The sequence below is a fragment of the Bombina bombina genome, chromosome 1 (assembly GCF_027579735.1).
Source record: "Bombina bombina isolate aBomBom1 chromosome 1, aBomBom1.pri, whole genome shotgun sequence".
Classification (NCBI taxonomy): Eukaryota; Metazoa; Chordata; class Amphibia; order Anura; family Bombinatoridae; genus Bombina; species Bombina bombina.
The window spans coordinates 644,743,708-644,757,827 of NC_069499.1; the positions used below are offsets into that span (position 1 = coordinate 644,743,708).

Below are 14,120 nucleotides of genomic sequence, written 5' to 3' on the forward strand. Positions count from 1 at the left end.
TATTGAAATCAATATCTTGTTTAGATTTGTACATTAATGTAAACTCCTTACATTATCATAAAGTTAATATAGCTGCATGGTTATAATTCAATACATAGTTCACAAACAGCAATCTTGAGAAATTGTATATGCATCAAAATTATGGGCCAGATTACAAGTGTCACGCAAATGATATCGCGGAACGCGACAAGCATTATCACTAGACCGAGCTAACAGTAGCACACAACTTGGAACACACAGGTAGCACACAGTATGAGGCAACAGCGCCTTTATTGAGCAATGTTTCGGGGCTCCTGCCCCTTTTTAAGCTTGATAAAGGGGGAGGAGCCCCAAAACATTGCTCAATAAAGGTGCGGTCGCCTCATACTGTGTGTTACCTGTGTGTTCTATTTTAATATATATTTACAAGGACCCTGGAAAGGGAGGTCCTCCAGGTGTGCACCTACATTCATCCAATATTGGTTTAAAGGGACATTTTCCTGAGGTGTGTGCTGGTCCTGCTACTTTTCTACAAGTAACACACAACTTGTCCATTGAGTTCAACCTATACAAATCTTAATATACTTAAAATAAAGCTCCAGTTGATCTTAAATGAATACCATTAAAAAGGTGACCCATTTAACACAAGCAAACATATCCCTGAATTCTGTTTCTAGACAGAAATGTATCAAAACAGTTTTTAAATGTATCTAAGGTATTGGTATTTACCTGGAAGAAGACTTTTTCCCCCAGACTTCAGGAACGGTGAGTACATATTTGGGGGTTAGACTTGGGCTTTTTTTAATTTTTTGGGGTGTCTTTCTTTTTTAGATTAGGTTTTTTATTTTTATTTTCATGGGCTGCAAAAGAGCTGATTGTCCTTTTTAGGGCAATGCCCATACAAATGCTCCTTTAGGGGCAATGGGTAGCTTAGGTTTTTTTAGTGTTAGTTTTTTTTTATTTTGGGTTTGGTGGGTGGGGGTGGTTTACTGATAGGGGAGACTCAGTATTTTTTTTATGTAAAAGAGCTGATTAACTTAGGACAATGCCCTACAAAAGGCCCTTTAAGTGCTATTGGTAGTTTAGTTTAGATTAGATTAGGCTGTGTTTTTATTTTGGGGGTCTTTTTATTTTCATAGGGCTATTAGATTAGGTTTAATTTTTTTATTTTTGATAATTTGGTTTATTTTTTTTCTGTAATTTTAGACTTATTTTTTGTAATTTTTTATTTATTTATTTTAATTTAATATTAGGTTTTTTTAAGTAATGTTAGGTTTTTTTTAATTTAATTTTAATTTAGTATTTTTTTAGTTTATCTAATTAGGGTTAATTTAAGTGGTGTTAGGTTAGGGGGCTTATTGATTAAATTAGTAATTTGCGTTGTGGGGGGATGGCAGTTTAGGGATTAATAGGTTATTTAGATATATTTGTGTTTTGGGGGATGTGGATTAGGGGTTAATAGGGTAATTAGGTATATTGTGTTGTGGGGATGGTGGTTTAGGGGTTAATACATTTATTAGGTAGATGCGATGTGGGTGAATGGCGGATTAGGGGTTAATAGTTTATTAAGGTATATTGCGTGTGGGGGGTGGCGGTTTAGAGGTTAATACATTTATTAGTATTTGCGATGTGGGGTAATGGTGGATTTAGGAGTTTTTATGTGTCGGGTTTATTTTTGGAAGGCGGAATAGACTTTTACGGGCAATGTAGGATTTTTTTGTGTTTTTCTTACGTGCCGGCAGTTTCTAAATTTGTATTTCTGCACATTTCTGGACATCGCCAGTTTATTTGACTTACGGCAGTTTATGAACTGCCAGCGCGGTTTATGTGATTCCCCAATGTGTGAGGTGAATTTACGGGTGACGCTGGGTTCAGCAGTTGCACTGATGCCTGCGCTGCATATGTAATCTCACCCCTTATACTGCTCTATAACTATATCCATCACTACTGTAGACAAAAACACAAAAAGAAAAAAAGTCTATATAGCGCTAGCCTGGGTGGCATTAGAATATTTGATTCTAAAAAATATCAAATATGTCACAATGGATATGAGAGATATGTAGGTTTCAGTTTGTATTTATTCAAGTCATAAAAATAAACAAACTCTAGGTGCTCCAACTTCACTCTGCTAATGTGGCATTTTCCGGTTCCAGAAATAACATAGGCAGAGTCTCACATAGGGGCGCCCTCTGACAAAGCCTATTAAGGATATGCCTTCTGGTTACTCTGAGGCTCCACCTACATCATTGTTTGAGATATTGTTAGTTTTAGGATTTTCTTTTATTCATTGTCATTTTACTTTCCTTTTGTTGTCAAGAATTTAAAAATAAATGTATATTTTATTTATTATGTAAATATATACAGTATGTTTCATGTAATATACATTAAAGGGATATGAAACCCAAAAATGTTCTTTTGTGATTCAGACAGAGCAAACAATTTTTTAAAAAAAGTTTACAATTTACTTCTATTATAAAATTTGCTTTCTTCACATGATATTCTTTGTTGAAGAGATGCCTAGGTAGGTGTCAGGACACTACTTGTCAGGAAATAGTGCAACCATCTAGTGCTCTTGCAAATGAAAAACATTCTTGCAAAACTGCTGCCATATAGTGCTCCAGACATGGGCAGGCTCCTGAGCAAAAGATACAAATACAACAAAAAGCTGATAATAGAAGTAAATTGAAAGTTGTTTAAAATCTCATGCGCTATCTGAAATCATGAATGCCATGAAAAGAGAACCTGCATGCCGTATTTAACAAGCAGCGGTCTTTCCTAACCTTTCGCCACCTCTAAAGTGGCGAATTTCAATCTCCCCGGTATAGTCCGACCGGGGAGATAGACAGCTTGCGCGTGATTGGCTGTGCACTGGCAGGGGCAGCGCTCATGTGCAATGCTGAATTACACCAGGGGAATTCAGCCCGCCAGAGGTGAGCTGCGGTGGATTGTGGGGCGCATATGTGCGCCCCTGTCCGCCAAAGCTTGATAAATTGCCCCCTAAAACTTCAGTCATCGGTGACTAGTGACTGCAATAAATATAGATTAAACCTACATTTCTCTCATATCCATAGTGACATATTTAATATTTTTTAAAATAAAATATTCTAATACTGCCCACCCTAGCGCTTTATAGACTTGGTGACTCGCTCATTTAAAAACTTCTGCCAGAAATGGACCCTTCTGTTACTGTCATGCTAACATGCTTTTTTCCTCTCTTATTTCCAGGGCTTAAATTTCAGTGCAAATTACAATTTTTTTTATGTCAGTCAACCATGTCCTTCCTTCCTGAGTTCTATTTCCAAATTTCATATTTGAAATGTGTGTCGCCCCTTCCCTCTGTCATTACCTCCACTAAGGCTGCTCCAATCTTTGTATCACAAGGGTCTTATATTGTCTTACCATTCATTTGTAGTTTTTCAGACAACTTACTTCATGTCCTGATGCCAAGCAACATGCTGAGCTTTGTTGTCTTGGAGTGGGACATCACTTGAGGAATATTTACAGATAAATCTACAGTCCAGCAGAATGACATCAGGCCCCAGTATAGCAGTGATAGCTTTCAGCACATTGGGATGGACAGCCAGATTCATAACCCACTCATACTGCATGTGCAGGTTGTGCAGGTTGAACTGACAATATTCCTTACCTGTACAATACAAGCAAAACAAACATTCAAAGTCTATGTAACCATACACTGCATGTAATTATATGTACAAAATGTTTAATTAAAACTATTGTGTATATTTAGAAATATCTCTAAGTGACATTTCCCATAGGTAAATTATACCCAAACACTCTAGAGTTTATAAAAAGTATGATTGTGAACTTACTAAACTTTTCCTCGAGTTTTTCATATTCTTTACGAGCCAGATCTAATTCATTCTTGTTTAGTACCGGTATTGCTGTCAGGTAACCATTGGCATCATATAGTGTCTTCAGCTGGTTGGCATCAGCAATCATTGTTCAGTAATAGGTTTTATTAGCTGCAACAAAGCAAATGGGTAAGTACAATGATGAAGCGTGCTGAGCACTGAGCTATATAAACAGGTTTTATACCACTGTAAACAGGTGTGGTTGGTTTAAACTGGATAGTACACCCAATCTGTCAGTCTTGAGGTATTGTCCAATAGTTTATTATTATTACCATTATCTTTTATATTTATTTGTAATGCGCCAGAAGGTTCTACAGAGCTATACAGGGGTACAATAAATAAAGACTGTGGAAGGCAGACTGGGACAGAACTGAAAGCACATATGTCTGAGGAAAACAGGATGTAAAATATACTGAAATAAATATGTTTGGAAACAAACTGTTTTGCTGTGTAAATAACTCAAAATCCTTGTTTTAGATCATACACATGAAAACTTGACAAGTTGTCAGACGGGTAACTGGGCATTTCCACGACCATGAGGTATCATTAGTTACATAAAATATCTGTAAATCTTGTAAAACAAAACCTCTCTCTTTATTGTATTTAGACCTCAAACACTAACAGAAAAAGTAAAAAAGAATGTTGTCAAAATAGATACTGATTTAAACACATAGGCCAAGATTACAAGCAGAGCGCTATTGATAGCGCAGGGTAAGCAATGCATATTACGGCTCTGTGGTAAGAATAGCTCACTATCTGGTACTAAAAGTGAATGGTAAAATAGTTTTAGCAGATAATCGCCTAGATTTAGAGTTTTGTCGGTAACGACCCGCGTAGCTAACGCTGGCTTTTTCCCCCACGCACCTTTTAAATACCGCTGGTATTTAGAGTTCACAGAATGGCTGCGTTAGGCTCCAAAAAGGGAGCGTATAGCATAATTTACCGACACTGCAACTCTAAATACCAGCGGTGCTTACGGACGCGGCCAGCTTCAAAAACGTGCTCGTGCACGATTCCCCCATAGAAAACAATGGGGCTGTTTGAGCTGAAAAAAAAACCTGCAAAAAAGCAGCATTCAGCTCCTAACGCAGCCCCATTGTTTCCTATGGGGAAACACTTCCTAAGTCTGCACCTAACACCCTAACATGTACCCCGAGTCTAAACACCCCTAACCTTACACTTATTAACCCCTAATCTGCCGCCCCCGCTATCGCTGACACCTGCATTACACTTTTAACCCCTAATCTGCCGCTCCGTACACCGCCGCAACCTACATTATACCTATGTACCCCTAATCTGCGACCTCCGGCGCGGATCCATCCTCTTCTTCCGACGTCCTAAGTCCGAATGAAGGTTCCTTTAAATGACGTCATCCAAGATGGCGTCCCTCGAATTCCGATTGGCTGATAGGATCAGCCAATCGGAATTAAGGTAGGAAAAATCTGATTGGCTGATGGAATCAGCCAATCAGATTCAAGTTCAATCCGATTGGCTGATCCAATCAGCCAATTAGATTGAGCTTGCATTCTATTGGCTGATCGGAACAGCCAATAGAATGCGAGCTCAATCTGATTGGCTGATTCAATCAGCCAATCAGATTTTCCCTACTTTAATTCCGATTGGCTGATAGAATCCTATCAGCCAATCGGAATTAGAGGGACGCCATCTTGGATGACGTCATTTAAAGGAACCTTCATTCGGACTTAGGACGTCGGAAGAAGAGGATGGATCCGCACCGGAGGTCTTCAAGATGGAGCCGCTTGTCACCGCTTGGAAGAAGATGGTTGCCGGTCCGGATCTACTCTTCTGCCCGGATAGGATGAAGACTTTGGAGCCTCTTCTGGACCTCTTCAGCCGCCGCTTGATAGAAGACTTCAGCCGGATGATGGATCTCCAGCCCCCGCTTGGGCTTGGATGAAGACTTCGGAGCCTGGAGCGATCGGTGATACCTGGCATGGTGAAGACAAGGTAGGAAGATCTTCAGGGGCTTAGTGTTAGGTTTATTTAAGGGGGGTTTGGGTTAGATTAGGGGTATGTGGGTGGTGGGTTGTAATGTTGGGGGGGGTATTGTATGTTTTTTTTACAGGCAAAAGAGCTGAATTCTTTGGGGTATGCCCCGCAAAAGGCCCTTTTAATTTTTTATTTTGGAGGGCTTTGTTATTTTATTAGGGGGCTTAGAGTAGGTGTAATTAGCTTAAAATTGTTGTAATATTTTTATTATGTTTGTAATTATTTTTTTTATTTTTTGTACTTTAGTTAGTTTATTTAATTGTATTTATTTGTAGGTATTTTATTTAATTTATTTATTGATAGTGTAGTGTTAGGTTTAATTGTAGATAATTGTAGGTATTTTATTTAATTAATTTATTGCTAGTGTAGTGTTAGGTTTAATTGTAACTTAGGTTAGGATTTATTTTACAGGTAATTTTGTAATTATTTTAACTAGGTAACTATTAAATAGTTAATAACTATTTAATAGCTATTGTACCTGGTTAAAATAAATACAAAGTTGCATGTAAAATAAATATAAATCCTAAAATAGCTACAATATAATTATAATTTATATTGTAGCTATATTAGGGTTTATTTTACAGGTAAGTATTTAGCTTTAAATAGGAATAATTTATTTAATAAGAGTTAATTTATTTCGTTAGATTTAAATTATATTTAACTTAGAGGGGTGTTAGTGTTAGGGTTAGACTTAGCTTTAGGGGTTAATACATTTATTATAGTAGCGGTGAGGTCCGGTCGGCAGATTAGGGGTTAATACTTGAAGTTAGGTGTCGGCGATGTTAGGGAGGGCAGATTAGGGGTTAATACTATTTATTATAGGGTTAGTGAGGCGGATTAGGGGTTAATAACTTTATTATAGTAGCGGTGAGGTCCGGTCGGCAGATTAGGGGTTAATAATTGTAGGTAGGTGGCGGCGGCGACGTTGGGGGCGGTAGATTAGGGGTTAATAAATATAATATAGGGGTCGGCGGTGTTAGGGGCAGCAGATTAGGGGTACATAGGGATAACGTAGGTAGCGGCGGTGTGCGGTCGGCAGATTAGGGGTTAAAATTTTTTATTAGAGTGGCGGCGATGTGGGGGGGGCCTCGGTTTAGGGGTACATAGGTAGTTTATGGGTGTTAGTGTACTTTAGAGCACAATAGTTAAGAGCTTTATGAACCGGCGTTAGCCCAGAAAGCTCTTAACTACTGACTTTTTTCTGCGGCTGGAGTTTTGTCGTTAGATTTCTAACGCTCACTTCAGCCAAGACTCTAAATACCGGCGTTAGAAAGATCCCATTGAAAAGATAGGATACGCAAATGGCGTAGGGGGATCTGTGGTATGGAAAAGTTGCGGCTGCAAAGTGAGCGTTAGACCCTTTCCTGACTATCTCTAAATACCAGCGGTAGCCCAAAACCAGCGTTAGGAGCCTCTAACGCTGGTTTTGACGGCTAACGCCAAACTCTAAATCTAGCCGACAATTAGCATGGCTGGCATTGTTTTAGCTCATTCTATACTTTCAATGGAGCACAACTGAAAAAGTTAGAGCTCCCGGAGACCTGATGTAAATGGTTAGGGCTAGGAAAAATGTATAACAAAACATGTGATGCTAGACCAACACACCCATGCAGCCTAATTCCTAGATGTTAGGTTGCTACCATGCCAGGAAATTCTGTCCACATTTTGGTCTTTGTGGAGAACTGTGTATACCACAGCGTGAACCGGATCCCTGCTTGTGGCTAGAACCACTTCGCCACGGCAGTAATCAAGAATCCATTGATGATGAATCCAAAGACCCAGCTTGCTCTTTAATCTTTGCCACAAACTTGATTCAAAAGTGCCAGCGATCTACATGCGGCTGCTACCGCACTAAAGAATAATCAAGATATTATTTGTTACTTGTAGCTTGCCGAGGGATGGGTGCAACTATCCGGGCAGGCTCGTCTGTTGGGTAGTGTCACGCTGCTCCTTGCGCTGATCTGACTGTTGCCAGGGATGCGGCGGTTGCTGCGAGTGTGCGGCGATGACGTCATCGCCACATGTCTATTCCCCTCTCAAGCTGGATCCTTTGAACTCCTCCTTGGCGCGAATCGGTGCCTATGTAAGTACCTGCATAACTTACATTCACTGCCCAAGTATAGGTGTTACTGTGTGTGCTCCTAGGTGCCTTATTTCTTGAATTGCTGGACTGCCTTAGTATTGCTGAACTCTGCCTGTTTGACTACTCTGCCTGTTTAACCCTTGAATTGCCGTATTGCCTTATCATTGCTGAACTCTGCCTGTCTGACTACTCTGCCTGGTTTACCCCTGAACTTCTAAACTGCTGAATTACCCTTTATTGCTGACCTCTGCCTGTTCCTGAACAGTCTATTGGTTTACCCCTGAACTGCTATTCTGCTGGGTTGCCTTTCTGTTGCCAATTTCTCTGTCCCTGACCATTCTCTACCTTAATCTTATTGCCATGAAGGACTACCCTGTCTACTGTGAGTACTGCTTACCTCATTTCTTATACTCACTTTGTTCTGGGAAATTTCCTTATCCTTCCACTTGACGCCGGGATAAGAAGACTACTGGCCAAGTTTGGTCTGATAGGGAAATATCCCACGAGCATTACATTATACTTAGGCCATGGAGCCGAATGAAGTACAGACCCTGGGAACCCATGCCATACACTTGCAGAATGTGGATTATAAACTTGAGGCTATATCAGCTATGCTCTCCTCACTGGTTGCAGAAAAGAACGCTGTTCCTTTTGTTACACTGCTAGTGCTGCAACCCCCCCCCCCTGTTATTGGAAGTATAACCCGGATACCGCTGCCTGACAAGTACAATGGTACTACCGACTGTAGCGGTTTTCTCAACCAGTGCAGACTACACTTCCACAATGATCCTCACACCTTCCAGTCTCATCAGTCAAAGGTCACTTTTATCATTTCTATATTGAAAGTCAAGGCCCTAGCCTAGGTCTCTCCGGACGCATTTCTGCTGTAGAGTACTCTCTCTTGGATCTCCACCAGAGCAATAGATCTGTGGCACAATACACCATAGAGTTTTGCACCTTGGCATATGAGACCAGTTCGGATGGCAGTGCTCTCAAAGCGGCCTTCAGGAGAGGCCTGCATGAGCATATCAAGGACGAGCTCACTTATCGTGATGTTCTATCTTCCTTGGATGACTTCATAACACTTTGTATCAGTCTGGATGCTTTCAGGGGAGACAAGCTGAGAGAGAACAAGCAGAATCCTTCCCTCTTGCCCTCCTACTCGTCCAGTCTTTAGACTATCCTCAACCCCTTCCGCACCTCCAGTTACCTCTGAAAAGGAACCCATGGATCTCTCTTCCCTCAAGCCCTCTGAATCTGAAAGACAGAGAGGGAGATTGAGACTGTGTTTCTATTGTGGTTCTAATTCACACCAACTCAAGAATTGTGATACACTGCAGAGAAAAGCCAATGCTTAGAGGATAACAGTGGGGTACCTCTAAGCATGGCCACTACTAAATCCCCTAACTCTTCTCGGATCCTGGTACCTGTTACCCTTACTTTTCTTCAGAATTCTGTCCACGCTCAAGCCTTTATTTATTTGGGGCAGCTGGAAATTTTCTGGATCACCGTTTCATGATTCCTGCAGGGTTGTCTCTTCTTCAGAAAAAACAATGTCTTAAAATAACTGCTCTGGATGGCACTCCCCTTGGATCAGGTTTAATCCATTTTGAGTCAGCACCCCTAACCATGACTGTGGGAGTCCTACATATCGAACAATTGCAGTCCAATGTCATTTATTCTCCTGTACAACCAGTTATCCTTGGTCTTCCTTGGCTTCGTATTTACAATCCTCATTTCGACTGGACTGAGGGACAGCTGGCCTCCTGGGGTAAATCCTGTTTTCACTCCTGCCTGGCTAATGTTACTCCGCTGCATCACGTCCTTATAGCCAGCCTTCAGACCCCTTCTAGTCTTCCCTCAGTATATGCAGAATTTACAGATGTTATTGAAAAGAAAGCAGCTGATGTGTGGCTACCTCACCGTCCTTACAACTGCAAAATTGACCTGTTTCCTGGAGCCCCACTTCCTAAATGGGGGACTTATCTGCTTTCCAAAGCTGAAACCAAGGCCATGGAGGAATAAATCCAAGAAAACCTAGCTAAAGGCTTTATTCGCCCTTCCTCCTCTCCTGACGGGACTGGTTTCTTTTTTGTCAGCAAAAAGGATGGTGGTCTCAGACCCTGTATCAATAACAGAGCCCTAAACAACATTACTATCAAGAATCGTTATCCTATTCCTTTGATCACTGAACTATATGATTCGCTCCAAAGTGCACGCTACTTTACGAAGTTGGACCTACATGGGGCATACAATCTCATTCGTATCTTCCCGAGACATGAATGTAAGATTGCCTTCAACATGAGGTCAGGGCATTACGAATACCTCATAATGCCTTTTGGGCTGTGTAATGCCCCTGCTGTCTTCCAAGCATTTGTCAATGATGTCTTCTGTGACCTCCTTAATCGCACTGTCATCGTCTATTTGGATGACATCCTCATATTTTTCTCTACCCTTGAGGAGCATCACAAGCATGTAAAACAGGTACTTCTTCGCCTCAGAAACAATTCTCTGGTAGCCAAACTGGATAAATGTGAGTTTGATCAAGTTTAGATCCAGTTCCTTGGCTATGTCATCTCAAAGGAGGGTTTTGCCATGGATCCTACAAAGCTAACCACAGTTTTGGAATGGCCTCATCATCCCACCTCATTAAAGGAACTACAGAGATTATTGGGGTTCTCTAACTATTATCACATTGGTCTTCAGTCAACTAAAGCATTCCTACAGGTAGAGGATCAGTAGTGCTTGGGCTTCATATGCATCATGTCTAGCCCCATGCCTCGCAGAACAGGGCTCCCCGTATATGTAACATTTATAAATGTATGGTGCAAGGGTTTCAATACGTCTGCCAGTGTGTTTTTGTATATAAAAACCTGCCACTATATTTGTGCATTTGTACATATTATTTGGTGACTAACCAAGGGGGAAGGACAACAGTCACAGAGAAGCACCTCCCCTTAATGGCTCATGTTGATGTCTATGGGTGACTGTTTTTCTATGACTGTGCATGTCTGGGGTGCTTGTGTGTTTATGTGGGTGCCTATCGATGTCTGTGTGTGATATTTCTCTCTGAAAGTGCAACTTAAAAGTAATGACAAGTGCCTGTTATTTTGAAGTGACTTTGACTACACCGGCTGATTAGCAATAAGGTTATTCAGTATTTGAATGTGAACTTCAATAGCTTCTGTATTTTGTTTTTTTTTTCTCAAAACTACAATTCACTTTTTTACTATTTAAAGGATTACTTTCTGTTATAATTTTAAAGCTAAACAACTAACATATTAAAGTTAATAAACATTAATTAAAACCTACTGACCTATATTTTCTCCAAAACGAAGTTTCAGAACGTTCTAAAAGTTATATCTTTTATTCGCCGATGATGTCACGTTATCCTGCCCACTATTTTCAGCACTGCATGTTCAAAATACTTAAACCAATAACTTTGTGTTTAAAGCGCCATTTTGAAACCTAGGTATTGTAAACGGATTGGTACAGAGCAAAGGATACCCACGGAGTGGGTTTGGAAAACAATTAAATTTGCAGACAAGATTTCTGATATACGGTAGAGATATGTTAATGAAATGCTATTGATAAAAGGCGTATTTGGGGTAGTTAGTTAGTAACAGGCATAGAAAATATTTACTTACAGTGGCCCTTTAATGACAACCAATTTACAAAATACAAGGGTGTTACAAACTTTATTTTTTTTATAAATCAAACTAGTACATAATAAATGGCCTCTAGCATATGGTGAAATAACAAAAGGGGAGAGGATGGGCTGCTCTGCTTTAAAATGTACAATCCTGGAATTGAGGTTTAAGATCATAAGGGTTCTTTGGTACCTAATTACTGGTCTGGTTGGACCCTTGTATGTACAAGGTGTTCCCTTTTTTCAGGTTACTGTATTGATGACTTAGTAGGAATAAGTGAACCTTTCTCAAAGAGGGTTTAATTGACAATTAGGCTGGGAAGGGGAAAGGAAGGGGGAAAAAAATCAATGATCATTTACTGTGTTAGGTCTGTTTTTTTGATACACGTTTGTGAAATGTCTTCAGGGTGGAACAGTCATTCTATGAGTTTTATTAAGTCACATTTGTTGTGTAATTCTGTTTTGTTCTTATATATGCATATGGTAAAGCACTTTATTCGCCAACACTGTAGGAATTAATTATATATTTGCTCTTAGCCCTAAGTACTGAATGGAGAAATGAATCCCAAATGATGATGTTAAAGGGACAGTCTACACCAGAATTGTTATTGTTTTAAAAGATAGATAATCCCTTTTTTACCCATTCCCCAGTTTTGCATAACCAACACAGTTATATTTATATATTTTTTACCTCTGTGATTATCTTGTATCTAAGCCTCTGCAAACTGCCCCTTTATTTCAGTTCTTTTGACAGACTTGCAGTTTAGCCAATCAGTGATAGCTCCCAGGTAACTTCACGTGCATGAGCACAGTGTTATCTATGTGAAAAACATGAACTAACACCCTCTAGTGGTGAAAAACCTGTTAAAATGCATTCTTAAGAGGCGGCCTTCAAGGTCTAAGAAATTAGCATATGAACCTCCTAGGTTAAGCTTTCAACTAAGAATAACAAGAGAACAAAGAAAAATTGGTGATAAAAGTAAATTGGAAAATTGTTTAAAATTACATGCCCTATCTGAATCATGAAAGTGTTTTTTGGACTAGACTGTCCCTTTAAATCGCCTGACATGCCTACTAATTCACAAGACAAAAGAGAGCAGAATAGTAATGATAGTTGTATAGAGCCTATATCAAACCCTTGATATGCAAGGTTTACTGAAACAAATATCTGAGTTAGTTTTACCACAATATGAACAATTCCAAAAAGATTTTTGCGGTCTTATTTATGGAAGTAAGACAGTTTACAAACAGGATGGCTGAAGTTGAAAATAGGGTTTCACATGGGATAAGTCCAAATAAAATATATTCACATGGATAAAAAAGGTCCATCATTATCAAATACCTTAATTTTTGCACAAAAAAAAACGTGTTAATGATAGACCAAGAAAAAGTTACATTCCATAATTTTTCAGCCAAAACAGCTACAAAAAGATGGAAGTTGGCTCCAATTTGTTCAAATTTAAATAAGGTTGATAAACAAACAGTTATGACATATCCTGTTAAAGTTTAAATATTATCTAAAGATGGACTAATAATGTTTGATAATGAAAAGTTATCTAATGAATATTTAGCTAAAAATAACGAAGAGTTGTCTGATAATAGAAGTAGTAAGGTTGTATTCATTTTAATGCATGATAATGGATTGATGAACCACATTTTTTAGGGAAAAGCATGACAATATATTTGATTTATATTATTAATATTTAAGTCATATCATAGGGTGGATTTTGATGATCAAAAAAAGTGTTTTTACCCTTTTATTAGGGTAGCGAATTGGCAATTGACTATCTATCTGGCCTCTTTTTTATGCACATAGTAAGCTGTTTTAATCTATTTTATTTTTATATATGAACAACCATATTAAAGTATCATCAGTGAAATGTCTTCCCCTATGAAAAGAAAATATATTATAAGACAACTCTGTAAATATAAACCTGATATTGCTTTGCTCTAGGAGACACATTTAAAAGATGAAGAAATGATTAAACGCAAGACAAGATGGATAGGAGAGGTCAATGCTACACCTTGCAAATCCAGGAAGAGAGGGGTTGCCCATTTATTTAATAATAATTTACAATACAATTTAATATGACAAGAAATATATAGCGAAGAAAGTAAAATTTGGAGGTGGGGGGATTCCCTATGGGACTATGTATGGTCCAAATAAACCAGATAAATGTTTCGGGGGGAAATTGCAAGAGCAGCATTGGTCTATTTTAGACCCTTTCCTTAATGCATATAAAGTGGGGAACCACTCCATCTCTACATGTTATCAACTCTTAATATCTATACAAGGACAAGCAAATATTCAAGAAATGACATCAAAACTATCTCTACTTTTTCACGGCATTATGGAAGAAGAACTGCAAAAGAATTGTATTAGAGTGGAAAGGGCAACGCTCTCTTCAGTTTGGAGTAGGGTTGCCACCCGTTCCTTAAAGGGACATGAAACCCAAATTTTTTCTTTCATGATTTAGAAAGAACATGCAATTTTAAACAACTTTCTAGTTTACTTCTATTATCTAAT

The 14,120-nt window shown here is 39.0% G+C and overlaps 1 protein-coding gene across 4 annotated transcripts in view; it reads right to left on the bottom strand.

Moving 5' to 3' along the window:
• Positions 1-14,120, bottom strand: part of LOC128645829 (L-threonyl-[L-threonyl-carrier protein] 4-chlorinase) — a 195,629-nt gene that overhangs the window by 44,437 nt on the left and 137,072 nt on the right. For all 4 annotated transcript variants that reach the window (XM_053699109.1, XM_053699110.1, XM_053699107.1 and 1 more), the window contains 2 exons: positions 3,810-3,962; positions 3,409-3,625 (listed from right to left, as the gene is read on the bottom strand). In XM_053699109.1, coding sequence (XP_053555084.1) covers positions 3,409-3,625; positions 3,810-3,939 — 347 coding nt within the window. In that variant the 5' untranslated portion in view covers positions 3,940-3,962. The remainder of the gene's footprint in view (positions 1-3,408; positions 3,626-3,809; positions 3,963-14,120) is intronic.